General features: G+C 39.9%; 2 protein-coding genes and 1 long non-coding RNA gene across 3 annotated transcripts; 2 read left to right on the top strand and 1 right to left on the bottom strand.

Moving 5' to 3' along the window:
• Window positions 1–1,459: 1,459 nt before the first annotated feature.
• LOC110505194 (mitochondrial import inner membrane translocase subunit Tim8 A) lies at window positions 1,460–2,876 on the bottom strand. Its single transcript, XM_021584244.3, has 2 exons — window positions 2,674–2,876; window positions 1,460–2,316 (listed from the first exon to the last, which is right to left on the bottom strand). Exons 1-2 carry the CDS (start codon window positions 2,788–2,790, stop codon window positions 2,155–2,157), a joined length of 279 nt encoding a protein of 92 aa, XP_021439919.1. The 5' UTR covers window positions 2,791–2,876; the 3' UTR covers window positions 1,460–2,154.
• A 79-nt stretch (window positions 2,877–2,955) lies between these two features.
• LOC118946048 (uncharacterized) lies at window positions 2,956–6,679 on the top strand. The gene is made up of 3 exons (XR_005041181.2): window positions 2,956–3,059; window positions 3,394–3,523; window positions 4,252–6,679. It is a non-coding gene; the product is annotated as an uncharacterized LOC118946048 (long non-coding RNA).
• A 5,860-nt stretch (window positions 6,680–12,539) lies between these two features.
• rl36a (60S ribosomal protein L36a) lies at window positions 12,540–16,946 on the top strand. The gene is given in 5 exon segments (NM_001165096.2): window positions 12,540–12,563; window positions 13,270–13,375; window positions 13,457–13,524; window positions 16,209–16,331; window positions 16,876–16,946. Coding segments are annotated over 5 exon segments (321 nt in total). The 5' UTR covers window positions 12,540–12,560; the 3' UTR covers window positions 16,897–16,946.
• The last annotated feature ends 1,974 nt before the right edge of the window (window positions 16,947–18,920 follow it).

The following is an 18,920-nucleotide window of genomic DNA, read 5'->3' as shown; positions in this document are numbered from 1 at the left end:
ACCTGAAAGGCCGCTCAGCAAGGAAGAAGCTCAGTAAGGAAGAAGCCACTGCTCCAAAACCACCATTCAAAAGCCAGACTAGGTTTTTAACTGCACATGGGGACAAAGATCGTACTTTTTGGAGAAATGTCCTCTGGTCTGATGAAACAAAAATAGAACTGCTTGGCCATTATGACCATCGTTATGTTTGGAGGGAAAAGGGGGAGGCTTGCAAGCCAGAAGAACACCATGCCAACCGTGAAGCACATCATGTTGTGGGGGTGCTTTGCTGCAGGAGGGACTGGTGCACTTCACAAAATAGATGGCATCACGAGGGGGGAAATTATGTGGATATATTGAAGCAACATCTCAAGACATCAGTCAGGAAGTGAAAGATTGGTCGCAATTGGGTCTTCCAAATGGACAACGACCCCAAGCATACTTACAAAGTTGTGACAAAATGGCTTAAGAACAACAAAGTCATTGGAGTAGCCATCACAAAGCCCTGACATCAATCCTATAGAAAAGTTGTGGGCAGAACTGAAAAAGCGTGTAAGGAGGCCTGCAAACATGACTGTTACACCAGCTCTGTCAGGAGGAATGGGACAAAATTTACCCAACTTATTGTAGGAAGTTTGTGGAAGGCAACCCAAAATGTTTGACCCAAGTTCAACAATTTAAAGGCAATGCTACCAAATACTAATTGAGTGTATGTAAACTTCTGACCCACTGGGAATGTGATGAAAGAAATGAAAGCTGAAATAAATCACTTATTATTCTGACATTTCACATTCTTAAAATAAAGTGGTGATTCTAACTGACCTAAGACAGGGAATTTTTACTAGGATTAAATGTCAGGAATCGTGAAACTGAATTTAAATGTATTTGTCTAAGGTGTATGTAAACTTCCGACTTCAACTGTATGTAGTGCTATGAATGAGTTAAAGGTACACACTTTAAAATATGAAGTCACGAAGTGTGATCAAATTGAATGTATTGATATTAGTTTTGAGATCAAATAGTTTACCGAACTGCCTTGTTTTTCACTGACTTATTGATAGGCCTATTGGTCTCATTCCTGGATTTTAATGTCTTTAAAAATGCCACAAGACCTACTGTGAATCAAGGCAATGCAGCTTTTACCTTAGTGTAGGCAGTTAAATCTGTGTTTCGTACAAGAAGTTACTGGTTGTGTGAAGATTTAACAAAATCTGACTAACAAGTTACTGTAATACCTTAATTGTATTATTTCACTGATCATGGATATGAATCAGTATTAACTGAGGCTCTTTCCTAGACAAACACTTTTGAAATGCATTCCTACCGCATGTGCCATACTATTGCATTTCTTAATTTATTTGTAAAATACTGCTGATTCTTTAGTTGAGTATGTGAATAAACAATTATCTTCAAAATTTTACGCAGCAATACCCTAATACTGGGACCACATTGTATTCAAGTCATGGCCAACGATGAGAAATTAGGCAATATAGTTGTTTATTGCAAATATACAATGGCACACTTGTTTCAGCTATAGATTATGCCCTTTTCCCAACAAGACATTGTTCGTACTCTGACTTGATACTGAATGCAGTGAGTTCCAGTGGCTTTCCGAGGCGGTGGCTAAATTGACTGTCCCATTTATTTGTCCCTTCTCTTCAATGCCCCAGGACACAACCTCAACAGCTGGTCAATATTTTTATAAAATCAGACGAATGAAAGATCTCCCATCTCAGTTATCATGATATGATCAACATGCGACAGGCTCTTTCATTCAATTTACAACAGTTTCAGAATAACAATACGAAGATATTTGCTATCAACCAAATAATAGCCGGAAACTCGGAAGTGTACAACTTGCTCATTTGTTGAACGCGGAACATGTATTAATACAACCAGTTAGCGTGTCGGAAATTTGAGTTTCCTAGGTCTGACTAGCACGTGAACGTGGCATTAATCTTGTGTCCTGCTAGGTGAGAGAAATTGGCCACGACTCTTTATTTGTCTTGGTGACATGATGCAAGGTGCAAAACCAAGGAACTTTTATCAAAACATCATGTTTCTTCCCCACCCTGGTTTTTGGACAGTGTTCTCATTGCACCATATAGAAAGCTGGTATTGCTGTAAGCCACATCTTGATTGTCAGTCCATCCAGTCGAGGAGGTTGTTGCTAGACTATTCAGACATGGATTCTGAGAAGGAGACCTTACTCCTCTGTGTCTGCTCCAGTCTGTTCAGGATGAATTGGCTAGTGTCAATGAAGCGCTCTACACAGTTCACAAAGCAGATCTCTGTCCGGGAATCCAGCTTTGGCCCAGGTTTGTCCATGCATTTCTCCTGTGGAGAACCAGAGGAGACAGGTGTTCAATCATTGGTTGGATCACGTCATTGCATGGAGTGGAGGACATTGCATCAGGCATGAATAACTTAACACTAACCACAAAAAAAAGGTGTTTAAATTTTATCTGGAATCCTGACGTTACCTTTAATGGGGTAACGTCAGAGTTGGGACGTCCAGAGGATGCTGTAACTAACCGGCATTACAAACTAGCTAGCTACTAAACACAAACTAGCTAGTACAATTAAGGAGTCTACATGCCCATTGTACTATTGGCTAACTGTCTATGCATTCATTCAATTGATGTTCAAGTAGCTAGCTAGCTTGCTAGATATCATTGCGGAAACGTTTCTTACCCAACACACTTCAGTCATCTGATGAACCAACTGCTGAAACCTTTGTTTTTGGGACTCGATTTCGATGAATTGCTGAAGTTGAGGGTCTGCTGTTGCTCCTTGGTTCTCCATGTTCATGCAGAAATCGCTTATAAATTGAACAGAGATATTCACAGACCTTCACGTTTGTTGGATAGGCTAGGCTCATCACAGGAAACGGAAGAGCTCGACCAATCAGAAAGTGCGCCCCTAATAACAGTGCATTTCATTGGATTTGGGTCCAAAAAAAATGACGTGGTAAATACATTTGATCAACTTCCTCTCAGAGATACTGAGTCTCCCTTTCTGACTATCCTTAATGTCATGTGCAAAATGTTTCTCTGAGATAGAGGCTCAGACAATGCAAGGTAGGCAGGCTACTGTTCTTTCTCAATAGTTTTATAAAACCACATAGCTACATTTTCAGTTGATAAAATGGATTTCTACTTAGTATACATTTCAGTGGATAGACAGTAAATACATATGAAATCTTACAGAAATAGATAGGACTATATAATATATTTAATTGAAAGCAATTTACCAATGATAGTAATAAAGGAAAACATAATAATTAAATAAGGAAAAACATTTCATATCTAGCATGTTCTCAATTACCAACAGTTACATTCCTCAAATAAGATTTTATTTAACTACTGGAGTTTGTCATAAGAGTCCCATGTTCAACCATAACGCATCTCTCAGCTCTCTCACAGGAATTCTTTAAGTTTAAGTTTCATCTACTTCTCCAATGGATGATGTCCAGAATGGATTAGGCCCTGAATTGACGAAGACTTCAGTCTTTTCTGCATGAGGAAGTGTATCTGCCAGAGGGGTGAGTCTGTGAACTGTGTTTCAATCAGAATATGGTGGTTGGATCTACTGGAGCTCGTAGAGCAAGTCCTGAACAGTCACCGACAGCTCTTGAAAGGTGGGTCTCTCGTCCGTCTTCTGCCAGTCAACGCAAGAGGAGATACAATACATGAGGGTGGGGCAAACAATTAGATTACAAGTTGTCAAGCTGACATGTATGTCCATTTCTCTGACCATTATCTTTGAGCCCCACTTAGTTAGCCTTATCCCAGAACGGTGCTGTTTGGCTTGACAATGACCATAAAAGTTGGAAAGATAGAATACACAGATCTGGGACCAGGCATTATTCTGTATACTGTACGTACATCCAGCCAACAGCTGGTCAGGATGGTGAAGACTGTCATTGGCCATATGGGGGCGATAGAGGCGATGGCATCTTGAAACCTTATCCACTATCTCATTGCTGTTTAACCGTTCGTAGGGCAGTTTTCCCAAGGTGTAGACCTCCCACATTAAGACCCCTATGGAGAGCAAGTTAACCTTGTCAATATGTATTAAATTATCATCATCGGAATAAAATAGTTTGTGAATATAGGCTGGATAGGTGTAGCCTGTTCCCAGATCTGTCTGCTCTAGCCAACTCCTATGTTCATTGGTGTTATAGTCTGGTTACAGATCTGGGACCTGGCCAAGATAGGTTGCCTTTACTAACCATAAGCCCAGATGTCTGACTTGCTGCTGAATTTACAGGACCTCAGGAGGTGACCAGCCCACAGGGAACTTGGAGCCTGCAGAGCTGGTGTACTCGTCATCCAGGACATACCTGAAATAACAGGGAGAGTTGTTAATTTGTCATAGAAGTAGCTCTAATTCCATAATATTGCTGTAAGAATGAACTGTAGATTTTATTTATTTGTCAGGTATTTCTGCAGTGTGTGATTATTTGTAAAAGCTGCCAGAATCAAGCACAACATTCAGTCTTTACCTTGACAGTCAAAAGTCATTGACTTTAATGGTCCCATTGGTATCTACCAAGCAGTTTCTGGCAGCCTGAGAAGAAGAACACAGTATTTGTTATTTGAGGTCAGTATTGTGTAGTGTAGTATAGGACAGTAGCCTACAGTACCAAATCAGTATCAAACCTGCTGAGTCTTTCAAATCTCTCAAGCTGCGCTTGATTTAGTTTGAAATCAACAGTCAGTGGAATAGCCCCCAAAAGTGCAAACTGCAAAACCTAAGCTATTTGACTCATATCTTATAAGTACATCTCTTACCAGGTCTCTGTGGATGTACTGCTGAGCCTCCAGGTAGGCAATGCCCTCTGTGACGTCCTTACACTTTTCCAGGGATATGTGCTGCTTCAGGCCTTCTCGCAGGTAGCTGACCAGGCAGCCATTGGAGAGGAACTCTGTGACAATGTAGATGGGCCTTTGTTTGGTGCACACACCATACAGCTTAACCAAGTTCTCGTGGCGGAGCTTCCTGGTTCAAGCAAAAAGAGATGAGATTGAACATGTGTTGAGGGCTATGTGGGTTAAATTGAACAACACTGTTGGTGTATATGGTGAGAATTTTGGCAGAGGACAAGGTGGAGCTGTTACGATATATACAGTATACTGTACCTCTGGATATATTTCTATCTAAGGCTCTGAATGTACAGTGCCTTGCGAAAGTATTCGGCCCCCTTGAACTTTGAGACCTTTTGCCACATTTCAGGCTTCAAACATAAAGATATAAAACTGTATTTTTTGTAAAGAATCAACAACAAGTGGGACACAATCATGAAGTGGAACGACATTTATTGGATATTTCATACTTTTTTAACAAATCAAAAACTGAAAAATTGGGCGTGCAAAATTATTCAGCCCCTTTACTTTCAGTGCAGCAAACTCTCTCCAGAAGTTCAGTGAGGATCTCTGAATGATCCAATGTTGACCTAAATGACTAATGATGATAAATACAATCCACCTGTGTGTAATCAAGTCTCCGTATAAATGCACCTGCACTGTGATAGTCTCAGAGGTCCGTTAAAAGCGCAGAGAGCATCATGAAGAACAAGGAACACACCAGGCAGGTCCGAGATACTGTTGTGAAGAAGTTTAAAGCCGGATTTGGATACAAAAATATTTCCCAAGCTTTAAACATCCCAAGGAGCACTGTGCAAGTGATAATATTGAAATGGAAGGAGTATCAGACCACTGCAAATCTACCAAGACCTGGCCGTCCCTCTAAACTTTCAGCTCATACAAGGAGAAGACTGATCAGAGATGCAGCCAAGAGGCCCATGATCACTCTGGATGAACTGCAGAGATCTACAGCTGAGGTGGGAGACTCTGTCCATAGGACAACAATCAGTCGTATATTGCACAAATCTGGCCTTTATGGAAGAGTGGCAAGAAGAAAGCCATTTCTTAAAGATATCCATAAAAAGTGTCGTTTAAAGTTTGCCACAAGCCACCTGGGAGACACACCAAACATGTGGAAGAAGGTGCTCTGGTCAGATGAAACCAAAATTGAACTTTTTGGCAACAATGCAAAACGTTATGTTTGGCGTAAAAGCAACACAGCTGAACACACCATCCCCACTGTCAAACATGGTGGTGGCAGCATCATGGTTTGGGCCTGCTTTTCTTCAGCAGGGACAGGGAAGATGGTTAAAATTGATGGGAAGATGGATGGAGCCAAATACAGGACCATTCTGGAAGAACCTGATGGAGTCTGCAAAAGACCTGAGACTGGGACGGAGATTTGTCTTCTAACAAGACAATGATCCAAAACATAAAGCAAAATCTACAATGGAATGGTTCAAAAATAAACATATCCAGGTGTTAGAATGGCCAAGTCAAATGGCCTAAACTACAATACCCCATAATGTCAAAGTGAAATTATGTTTTTAAATTTGCTTACAAATGAATTACAAATGAAAAGCTGAAAGTTCAGGAGTAAATATTTGCTTAACAAGTCACATAAGTTGCATAATAGTGTTTAATAGTGTTTAACATGATTTTTGAATTACTACCTCATCTTTGTACCCCACACATACAATTATCTGTAAGGTCCCTCAGTCGAGCAGTGAATTTCAAGATTCCACCACAAAGACCAGGGAGCTTTTCCAATGCCTCGCAATGAAGGGCACTTATTGGTAGATGGGTAAAAATAAAAAAGCAGACATTGAATATCCCTTTGATCATGGTGAAGTTATTCATTACACTTTGGATGGTGTATCAATACACCCAGTAAGTAAAAAAAAAATACAGGCATCCTTCCTAACTCAGTTGCGGGAGAGGAAGGAAAGCGCTCAGGGATTTCACCACGAGGCCAATGGTGACTTTAAAATAGTTAAAGAAGAAAACTGAGGATGGATCAACAACATTGTAGTTACTCCACAATGCTATCCTAATTGACAGAGTGAAAAGAAGGAAGCCTGTACAGAATACAAATATTCCAAAACATGCATCCTGTTTCCAACAAGACACTAAAGTAATACTGCAAAAAATGTGACAAAGCAATTCTCTTTTTGTCCTAAATATTAAGTGTTATGTTTGGGGAAAATCCAATACAACACATGACTGAGTACCACCCTCCATATATTCAAGCTTATCAGTGTTATGGGTATGCTTGTAATCATCAAGGACTGGGGAGTTTTTCAGGATAAAAAAATGAAACCGAATGTAGCTAAGCACAGGCAAAATTCTAGACGAAAACCTGGTTCAGTCTGCTTTCCACCATCAGTAGGACAATAACCTAAAACACAAGGTCAAGTCTACACTGAAATTGCTTACCAAGAAGAGTTAATGTTCCAGAGTGGTCGAGTTCAAGTGTTGACTTAAATCTACTTGAAAATATATAGCAAGACCTGAAAATGGTTGTCTAGCAAGGATATTTAGATTACCGGAAAGGGGTTACGGGTTTGTTTATTTTATTAGAAGGTGTTGTTTCTGGTCTCCCGAGTGGCGCAGTGATCTAAGGCACTGCATTGCAGTGCTAGCTGTGCCACTAGAGATTCTGGGTTTGAGTCCACTGTATGATATTCATATTTTAATAAATATATATACCCTATATAAAGGAAGAGAAGGTTAGGCCTAACCCCTTAGAGATATGCCGGTGGCATGCTATGACACCGACATGCATTTCTTTATTGGCTACACAGATATAGACTTACAGAAGGAGGGTAATTTGTACATTTTTTATCCAAATATTTTGTATAAAGACAAGCATTATATTGTTAGATTATAGGAGTAACTCTGGTAGGCCTGAAACAGTCTTCCTCGCCTCAAGTTCAACTGTCAGTCAGTTGGAGCCCAGGGCGCACTGCCTTCTTATCAAAGAGATCGTGCCTGCAGTAGCTTAAGCTTAATAATGGCCACACCATATCAAACCTTCATAAAAGCTTCTAAACTTTATTAGGGTAATATCAAAAGTACGTCAAGCCATTGTTTATAGGGTAAATACGAGCAGAAGAACAAATGTAAACCCCCCCCCCCCCCCAAAAAAAACACACAAGCCTCCCGAAGTAACAAAAAAAACAACTGCTAGACAGCCCTCACCCCCAGTACATTTCTATCTGTCCCTAATAGAACCAATTGTACATTGTCATGCAGTGACAGAATGATAATTGAGATAACGCAAATCATTCATGATTAAGTTGGGCAAACATTTTATTAAACTTATTGTTCTAGGCCTACTTCATCCACATCCTCACCTGCATCCCTAATCCCTACCTGTAGTCTACCCGCCTCTGGTATAATGCATTTCCACCTCTCACTCTTATCAGTCTTGCTTTGACATCTTCCTCAATTAAAATGAGATATTCTAACAGATCAATCTTGCTGGTAAAACATCATTAAATATTGCTAAGTTACTTAGCTATAGTGTGTATGTAGGGCTTATGAAAATATACAATAATCACAAAGATCGTGCAACTACTGCATAGGCAACACGATAATACCAGACAGAGCCCATTTGTTGGCTCCTATGTTGAAATCAATATTCTCAGAGCCACCTTGTTGATACTATGCTTCAATAATCGCAGAATGTTTCCCTTCCCTGGCAAGTAATGCAGACACGGAAAACCAAACATTTGTGGGCGCACGAGAAAATGTTGGTGGGAAGCGCAGGAGACAATGGCACTGTCATAGTACACTGTCATAGTACACTGTTTGCACCATTCTACAAGGGTGGCTTCCTATAGCACAGTGCATTTGGAAAGTATTCAGACCCCTTGAGTTTTTCCACATTTTGTTACATTACAGCCTTATTCTAAAATTGATGACATCATTTTTTCTCATCAATCTACACACAATACCCCATAATGACAAAGCAAAAACTGGTTTTCAGAAATGTTAGCAAATGTATAAAAAATAAAAACAGAGATACCTTGTTCACATAAGTATTCAGACCCTTTGCTCTGAGACTCAAAAATAAGCTCAGGTGCATCCTGTTTCCATTGATCATCTTTGAGATATTTCTACAACTTGATTAGAGTCCACATGTGGTAAATTAAATTGATTGGACATTATTTGAAAACGCATACACCTGTCTGTATAAGGTCCCACAGTTGACAGTGCATGTCAGAGCAAAAACCAAGCCATGAGGTCAAAGGAATTGTCTGTAGAGCTCAGGATTGTTTCCAGGCACAGATCTGGGGAATGGTACCAAAACATTTCTGCAACAATGAAGGTCCCCAAGAACACAGTCGCCTCCGTCATTGTTAAATGGAATAAGTTTGGAGCCACCAAGACTCTTCCTAAAGCTGTCCTCCAGGCCAAATTGAGCAATTGAGGAGAAGACCCTTGGTCAGGGAGGTGAGGGATTTGGTCTCCAGAACTCCACCAATCAGGCCTTTATGGTAGAGAGGCCAGACGGAAGCCACTCCTCAGTAAAAGGCCACATAGCAGCCCAATTGGAGTTTGCCAAAAACACCTAAAAGACTCTCAGACCATGAGAAACAAGATTCCCTGGTCTGATGAAACCAAGATTGAACTTTTTGGCCTGAATGTCGAACGTCACGTCTGGAGGAAACCTGGCACCATCCTTATGGTGAAGCATGGTGGTGGCAGCATCATGATGTGGGGGTGTTTTTCAGCGGCAGAGAATGGGAGACTAGTCAGGATCGAGGGAAAATGAAGGGAGCAAAGTACAGAGCGAGCCTTGATGAAAACCTGCTCCAGATAGCTCAGGACCTCTGACTGGGGCGAATGTTCACCTTCCAACAGGATAACGACCCTAAGCACATAGCCAACACAACACAGGAGTGTTGTAACCAAAAAATGTAGTAACCAAAAAAGTGTTAAATAATTGAAAATATACAATAGATCTGGTAAAAGATAATACAAAGAAAAAAACAAACGTTATTTTGTATTTTTTTGTACTATAATTTTTTAAATGCAAGAGAAAGACCATAATGTATTATTCCAACCCAGGTGCAATATTGATTTTGGCCACTAGATGGCAGCAGTTTATGTGCAAAGTTTTAGACTGATCCAATGAACCATTGTATTTTCTGTTCAAAATGTTGCATCAAGACTGCCCAAATGTACCTAAATGTTTATTAATAACTTTTCATGTTCAAAATTGTGCACTCTCCTCAAACAATAGAATAGGATTCTATTACTGTAATAGTAATAGGTACTGTAAATTGAACAGTGCAGTTGGATTAACAAGAATTTAAGCTTTCTACCAATATCAGATATGTCTATGTCCTGGGAAATGTTCTTGTTACTTACAACCTCATGCTAATCGCATTAGCCTACATTAGCTCAACCATCCCGTGGACGTGACACCGATCCCAAATAAGTTTTTAAAGTAATGATGGACTGTCATTTCTCTTTGCTTATTTGAGCTGTTCTTGACATAATATGGACTTGGTATTTTACCAAATAGGGCAATCTTCTGTATACCACCCCTAACTTGTCACAACACAACTGATTGGCTCAAACACATTAAGAAGGAAAGAAATTCTACAAATTCACTTTTAACAAGGCACACCGGTTAATTGAAATGCATTCCACCTAACTACCTCATGAAGCTGGTTGAGCGAATACCAAGAGTGTGCAAACCTGTCATCGAGGCAATGTGCGGCTACTTTGAAGAATGTCAAATATAAAATATATTTTGATTTAACTTTTTTGGTTACTACATGATTCCATATGTGTTATTTCATAGTTTTGATGTCTTCACTATTATTCTACAATGTAGAAAATAGTACAAATAAAGAAAAACCCTTGAATGATTAGGTGTGTCCAAACTTTTGACTCTTACTGTATAAATAAATGTATGTGGACATCCCTTCAAATTAGTGGATTCAGCTATTTCAGCCACACAACTTCCTGACAGGTGTATAAAATTGAGCACACGGCAATACAATCTCCATAGACAAAGATAGGCTGTAGAATGGCCTTACTGAAGAGCTCAGTGATTTTCAATGTGGCAACGTCATAGGATGCCACCTTTCCAACAAGTCAGTTTGTCCAATTTCTGCCCTCCTAGAGCTTCCCGGTCAACTGTAAGTGCTGTTATTGTGAAGTGGAAACATGTAGGAAAAACAACGGCTCAGCCAGTAAGTGGCACACAAGCTCACAGAACAGGACCGCTGAGTGCTGAAGTGCATAGCAGGTAAAAATCGTCTCTCCTCGGTTGACGTGAGAGATCCAAACTGCCTCTGGTAGCAATGTCAGCACGATAACTATTGGACAAGAGCTTCATGAAATGGGTTTCAATGGCCGAGCAGCCGCACACAACCCTAAGATCACCATGCGCAATGCCAAGCGTCGGCTGGAGTGGTGTAAAGCTCGCCGCCATTGGACTCCGGAGCGGAGTTCTCTGGAGTGATGAATCAAGCTTCACCATCTGGCGGATCTGGTGGATGAATCTTGAATTGGCGGATGCCAGGAGAATGCGACGTGCCCCAATGCATAGTGCCAACTGTAAACTTTGGTGGAGGAGGAATAATGGTCTGGGGCAGTTTTTCATGGTTCGGGCTAGGTCCGACTGCAAGCCAGGCCTAATAGCCCAACATCAGTGCCTGACCTCACTAATGCTCTTGTGACTGAATGGAAGCAAGTCCAATGTTCCAACATCTTGTGGAAAACCTTCCCAGAAGAGTGGAGGCTGTTATAGCAGCAAAGTGGGGGACCAAATCCATGCCCATGATTTTGGAATGAGATGTTCAACGAGCACGTGTCCACATACTTTTGGTCATGTGGTGTACCTTAATAGAAAGTGACTCAGGTAAAAGTCCCCCAGTAAAATACTACTTGAGTAAAAGTCTAAACGTATTTGGGTTTTAAAATAGGCCTAGTTAAGTATTACAAGTAAATGTATAAATAATAAAAAATTCCTTATACTAAGCAAACCAGACCGCACTATTGTCTTACATTTATGGATAGCCAGGGGCACAGTCCAACACTTTGACATAATTTACAAACGAAGCGTTTTTGTTTAGTGAGATCAGAGGCAGTAGGGATGACCAGTGATCGTGTAGTAGGCTATTCTAAATGATTTAATTTGTTTCTGAACAGACTTTGGCAAATGTATTTCAATTCATCAGGGCTGTTGCAGCTCCTCCAGAACCCTTCTCGCAGGTTGCAACGAGAGGGAGAGAGATTGTAGAAAGTGAATCTCATTCTAGTTCTGTGAGAGATACAGTTGGGCTTCTCACGCAGCCTTGCTTTGGTCTCCAACATAGAGAGATTACGAATTTTGGAAAAAAATATGTATTTATAGACTAATACAAAATCAGTAGCGGATTTAAGTACGGGCGACATGGGCAGCCACCCAGGGCGGCATCTTGCCGGGGACGACACCGGGAGATTTTCGGCACAACATCGGAACGAAACAGTCCAAAACAGAGAGGTGCCAGATCCCGTGCTGTTTATTGAGGCTTTGTACTGAAGGCCTACTTCTGTAATATAAAGTATTTGGTTATATTCCACACTCCCAAACATAAGGTGGCAGTGTTCAAAAAATTAGGACCTATACTTCTGCATCAGCCAATGGTCTTTACGAAGGAGTGCTACCGGCTTCGTTCTTCCTTTTTTCGTCTGGATCGGGCCGTCACAATGGTATGAAACTTCACCATGAATACGCTTAAAACATCTACTGTAATCTTTGAAATATACATGCACTAGCTACGTTCTAAAGTGCCTAATGTGTGAACGCAATGGTTAGGGACACATTTAGCCCATTATTAGTGATTGTATCTGTATATCCCAATATAGTTGCCTATAACAAAACTCGAGCGAATGATTACATCGGTCATATCGCTAGCTACATGGAACATGAAATCGCCCACGTTATTTTATTTTTGGCAACATAATTAAGTTGGTATTGCCATTTTAGATGTGCATCATTGCTAAGTACTTGTTACCGTTTTTAAACGTAGCAAATGTACAATAGGCTGGTCTTCAAGTAGCTAAGTGGTGCACGTTAAGGAGACAATGGTGTCTCTACGTTACCTTATAGAGCCAGCCGGCCACCAAACCGATTGTTGGTAGACTTGATTATATAACTTTGTGGCAGAAAGTATGCACATGTAACTAGTATTTTGAACAAAAATGCCACAGATGGGAAAAATGCCACAGATGGGAAAAGGCTCTTGTAGCAGCTCCTTAGGTTGAATGGTAGTGACCTGACCACCATACTGGATATTTGTTTTGATGCCCAGTGTTCAGTGAATAAATACGAATGCAGAGGTACTGTAAATGACAATGTACTATACTACTGCACTGTCGGTGTACATGTTTCTAAATTAATGTTTGTGTGATTCAGGTGAACGTACCAAAGACGCGCAGGACCTACTGCAAGAAGTGCAAGAGGCACCAGCTTCACAAAGTTACCCAGTACAAGAAGGGAAAGGATTCCCTCTATGCACAAGGTGAGTTTGTCTCAAAATAAGCATTGGCAGGTAGCATGGACCGCAATGTGTTCCAAGATAAATAACTGATATGTGTTTTAGGTAAGAGGAGATATGACAGAAAGCAGTCCGGTTACGGTGGACAGACCAAGCCTATTTTCCGCAAAAAGGTGAGTTCGTGAAGCTTTGTGTGTACTGGAAACATTACCAAAGGGTACCTTATCAGTTAACACTTTTCCTTGAGTAACCCCAACAGTACAGTTGTGTTGTCGTGGACAACCACAAGTGTGGGTCTGGGGCAACCTAACTGTACTTAATGGTTACTCAAGGAAAGGAATTGAACCACTGGAATAAGGTACCCTATAATGTATCCAATAATGTATACTACAAATGTAGGCTGTGCAGGCCATTGTCAGCGAGCCTTGGCCTGTAGTGACTTTGTCCTTTCCTAAAGTGTCCGCTAAAGATAATTGAGATGGTTTGAGGCTGTTTCTCCTCCATGGCAAGGTAAACCTCAGACAACTTAGTGAATGCTTCTGTTTTTTTCCTTTACTTTTACACACACACTACCGTTCAAAAGTTTGGGGTCACTTAGAAATGTCCTTGTTTTTGAAAGAAAAACACTTTTTTTGTCCATTTAAAATAACATCAAATTGATCAGAAATACAGTGAAGACATTGTTAATGTTGTAAATGACTATTGTAGCTGGAAATGGCTGATTGAAAAAAAAAAAAAAAAGGAATATCTACATAGGTGTACAAGAGGCCCATTATCAGCAACCATCACTCCTTAATATTTTCCTTTTATTGGCCAGTCTTAGATATGGCTTGTTCTTTGCAACTCTGCCAAGAAGGCCAACGTCCCGGAGTCGCCTATTCACTGTTGATGTTAAGACTGGTGTTTTGCGGGTACTATTTAATGAACCTCTTAGTGCGTAAATCCCTCTAGTGGAGATTTGACAACATCCGGTGAAATCGGAGCATGCCAAATTCAAAATACAAAATCGTAATATTAAACATTAATGAAAATACAAGTGTCCTACATTGTTTCAAAGCTTAACTTCTTCTTAATCCAGCTGCTTTGTCAGATTTCAAAAAGGCTTTACGGCGAAAGCATATCATGTGATTATCTGAGGACAGCACCCGCATACAAAAGCGTTAAACATTTTCCAAACAAGCAGAGGCGTCACGAAAGTCAGAAATAGCAATAAAATAAATCACTTACCTTTGAAGATCTTCCTCTGTTTGCAATTCCAAGGGTCCCAGCTACATCACAAATTGTCATTTTGTTTGAAAAAGTCCTTTATATCCCCAGAAAGTCAGTTTAGTTGGCGCGCTTGATTCAGTAATCCACCAGTTTCCCTCGTTCAAAATGCATACAAATGAATCTCAAAAGTTACCAATAAACAAGTCAAACAACATTTCTAATCAATCCTCAGGTACTCTAATATGTAAATAAACAATACAATTGAAGACGGAGAATAGTATGTTTATTACCGGAGATAAATAACAAAGTGCGCGCTCTCATCCACGCATGTCACAATACTACAGCCAAAATGGGAGACACCTAGAAAAACTATAAATGTTTTGCTCATTTTTCAAAAAACAAGCCTGAAATTCTTTGTTAAGACTTGACTTTTAGTGGAAGCCCTAGGAACTGCAATCTGGGATGTATTTCTTTGATTTTCCCATAAACAAGGATTTGGATGGGCTGACACCTAAAATAAAAAATTCCGGATGGATTCTCCTCGGGTTTTCTCCTGCCATATCAGTTCTGTTATACTCACATACATTACTTTAACAGTTTTAGAAACGTTGGAGAGTTTTCTATCCAATACTGCCAATTGTATGCGAATCCTAGCTTCTGGGCCTGAGTAACAGGCAGTTTACTTTGGGCACGTCAGTCATCCGAAATACCGAATACTGCCACTGGCCCTCAAGAAGTTAATGAAGCTGCCAGTTGAGGACTTGAGAGCTCTGTTTCTCAAACTAGACAATCGTATGTACTTGTCCTCTTGCTCCTCTTTCTATTCTGGTTAGAGCCAGTTTGCGCTGTTCTGTGAATGGAAGTAATCCAGTGTTGTATGAGATCTTCAGTTTCTTCGCAATTTATTGCAGGGAATAGCCATCATTTCTCAGAACAAGAATAGGCTGATGGAGTTTCAGAAGAAAGTAAAACAAATTCTGTCCATTTCGAGCCTGTAATCGAACCCACAAATGCTGATGTTCCAGATACTCAACTAGTCTAAAGAAGGCCTGTTTTTATTGCTTCTTTAATCAGAACAACAATTCAGATGTGCTAACATAATTGCAAAAGGGTTTTCTAATGATTAATTAGCCTTTTAAAATGATAATCTTGGATTAGCTAACACAACGTGCCAGTGGAACACAGGAATGATGGTTGCTGATAACGGGCCTCTGTACACCTTTGTAGGTATTCCACAAAAAATCATCAGTTTCCAGCTACAATAGTCATTTATTATAACATTAACAATGTCTACACTATATTTCTGATCAATTTGATGTTATTTTAATGGACAAAAACGTGGACATTTCTAAGTGACCCCAAACTTTTGAACGGTAGTGTACTTACAGTATTGTCTGAACCTTTTTTACAGCTTTTTAACATTTTTATTTTACTGTTTGTGGGTACTACTTTAAGTGTACACTCGCACACTCCCCCTCATGGATTTTAATGGAATGGACACTTCACCAATCCGATGGTTTTAAATGCATGACGGGGAGTGAACGAGTACACATTTAAGGGTAGAGAATCAAAATGCAGCCACTGCCATGTAATGTGTGCATGAATCCTGGATTATTTTCTACATTTGTTACATGGATTCTCTCCTCAGGCTAAGACGACAAAGAAGATTGTGTTAAGGCTGGAGTGCGTGGAGCCCAACTGCAGGGCCAAGAGAATGGTGCCCATCAAGAGATGCAAACACTTTGAGCTGGGAGGTGACAAGAAGAGAAAGGTAAGCAAGCACAAACTCTCATTCCAACTAAGTACTGAAACACTGCTTTTCCTGGCCTATGTTTATTCTGCTTCTGGAAAGGGTTGTGTATTTGCTCTAGAACCATAAATAGCAACGTAAATGGTTTGTGGACGTCAAAATTAATTTGATTGTTAATCAGTGACATTTGACACGTGGTTCAACTACTGATACACGTCTTTGCTCATTCACTTTACATCGTTCCTCTGCATAAGGTTTAGTAAATTCCAAATATACACGCTTCCTCAGAAGTCTTTGTGGTTAAGATACTGCCTAGAGAGGAATTGGCAATAGCACTCTGAAGGCCTTCACTGGTCAAACGTGTGCTACTCTGGAACGGTCTGCCTTTTATATATGCCCTATTTGAGTGTTTACAAGTTCTAATTAATTTGTCAGATTTAAAGATGATTGGATTCGGAAGCAGTGTTGGTATTTTTCATTTTGGAAAGGTGAACGTGAATGATTAATTGTGCTGTTTGAATATCTATGCGCTGCCTTTTAAAACGTTTTCATTTTCTCCTTTCAGGGCCAGGTCATCCAGTTCTAGGCTGTGGTTCAATTCGTTGGGTGGACTTTTTTCAATAAATGTATTGAAATTGTATCCGCTGCAATCTCTCCTTAACTGTATCTTAGTGGTTAAAATGTGGCAATTAAAGATGGTGTGTATATAGATTAGAGGTAGGCCGATTAATTAGGGCTGGTTTTAAGTTTTCATAACAATCGGTAATCTGCAATTTTGGACTGATTACATTGCACTCCACAAGGAGACTGCGTGGCAGGCTGACCACCTGTTACGCGAGTGCAGTAAGGAGCCAAGCTAAGTTGCTAGCTAGCATTAAACTTATCTTATAAAAAACAATCAATCTTAACATAATCACTAGTTAACTACACATGGTTGATGATATTACTAGTTTATCTACGTTGCAAATAATCAATGCGATGTCTGTTAATTTATAATCATTCGACCTCTAATATAGATATGTAATTGGCCATCCAGGGAAATGTTTTGTTGCCATTAGAAACGTAAAAATTTAATTTGTCACATACATGTTACAATGGCATCAACCGAAGTCTTTAACCCCTCCAGAAAACACAAACTAAATAACCTTTCTGAAAGTGGTTACAGCAAGTTACAGTATATATTCACTCTGCTGAATAACCATGCCTGAATCATATCCTTATGTGCCGTCTTACCCCATCAGAACCCAAGATATTAAGTTAAACAGTTTGTTTTAAAGCTATACAGCCATTTTGATATATTAATGCTCAGACCGTGCGTCCATATCCTGGAATTTTGGGTGATTACATTTCTCTAGCCCATCCCCAAGTTTACCAAAAAAGTTTGGCAGGGCGGCAACTTTTTGAGATTTGAATTCCAGATTCATATCAAGACACTGTTATACCAAAGTAAAACATGTTATTTCAATCAGGTAAAATTGTTACAGTACTGCTGTTATTTGATATCTGAACATTCAGGTGTTAGCCAGCCAGCAAATCTCCCTTTTTGTGACCAGAACAATTGGAATACAGGACATGGACAATTTACTAACTTCATTTTTTATTTACTTAATTTAAAGTAGCTTTTTAAAAAAAACTCGGGACTTGAGGTTCAATCTTTCTAGGGCAGGGATTCCAACAAATAACCTATTCAAGAGGGCGTATACATGTCTCTTTAGCAAGTAAACACCAACTAGAATAACAACATAAAAAGGCAATGTAACTTCAGCTGCATTTACACAGGCACCCCGATTCTGATATTTTATCAATTGACCAGTTGGATCAGCTCTGAAAAAGATCTGTTATGACCAATTAGTTTGGAAATGGAACAATTAGGCTGCTTATGTAAACACAGCCTTTCTGTGCCTGTGAGTTAGTGCTGAGCCAGGGTCTATATGCTTGTCTGCTAGCAAGATCATACTAAAGAACTGAGTTGTGTGTTTGACATGTCCTTTCATAATTGCCATTGGGTCTTGAAGTCACCCGTGATGGGAGTGACAGTTGACAGTGCTTTGCCAGAAGGGTTGACAACCACTACCAGTTTGCTGAGGGTTAGGACCCGTAGCTCCTTGTAGCTGGGCAGGACCTGGTGACACACTGGGGGTGTCAGATCTTCCAGCTAGGCACTGTGGGAAGGGTGTGGGGAGAGCCATTGGAACCGCCATCTGCTTGTTCATCACTGCCAGAGCCGACAAGAATCTCTCCCACACCTGATTCTTTTATTTATATATATATATATATATATATATATATATATATATATATATATATATATATATATATATATATATATATATATATATATATATATATATATATATATATATACTGAAAAAATAAAGGGAACACTTAAACAACACACTGTAACTCCAAGTCAATCACACTTCTGTGAAATCAAACTGTCCACTTAGGAAGCAACACTGATTGACAATAAATTTCACATGCTGTTGTGCAAATGGAATAGACAACAGGTGGAAATTATAGGCATTTAGCAAGACACCCCCAATAAAGGAGTGGTTCTGCAGGTGGGGACCACAGACCACTTCTCAGTTGCTATGCTTCCTGGCTGATGTT

The sequence above is a fragment of the Oncorhynchus mykiss genome, chromosome 25 (genome assembly GCF_057628025.1).
Source record: "Oncorhynchus mykiss isolate SJ-2025 chromosome 25, ASM5762802v1, whole genome shotgun sequence".
Classification (NCBI taxonomy): domain Eukaryota; kingdom Metazoa; phylum Chordata; class Actinopteri; order Salmoniformes; family Salmonidae; genus Oncorhynchus; species Oncorhynchus mykiss.
Note: the sequence above shows the minus strand (reverse complement) of the source record. Positions and strands in the feature narration are given on the sequence as shown.

What these genes read in the sequence shown, in the direction of transcription:
- LOC110505194 (XM_021584244.3), bottom strand. Translation starts at nt 2,790, where the DNA reads ATGAACATGGAGAACCAAGGAGCAACAGCAGACCCTCAACTTCAGCAA. An exon ending in AGATGACTGAAGTGTGTTGG is followed by an intron (nt 2,317 to 2,673) that starts GTAAGAAACGTT and finishes GGTTCTCCACAG; the next exon opens with GAGAAATGCATGGACAAACC.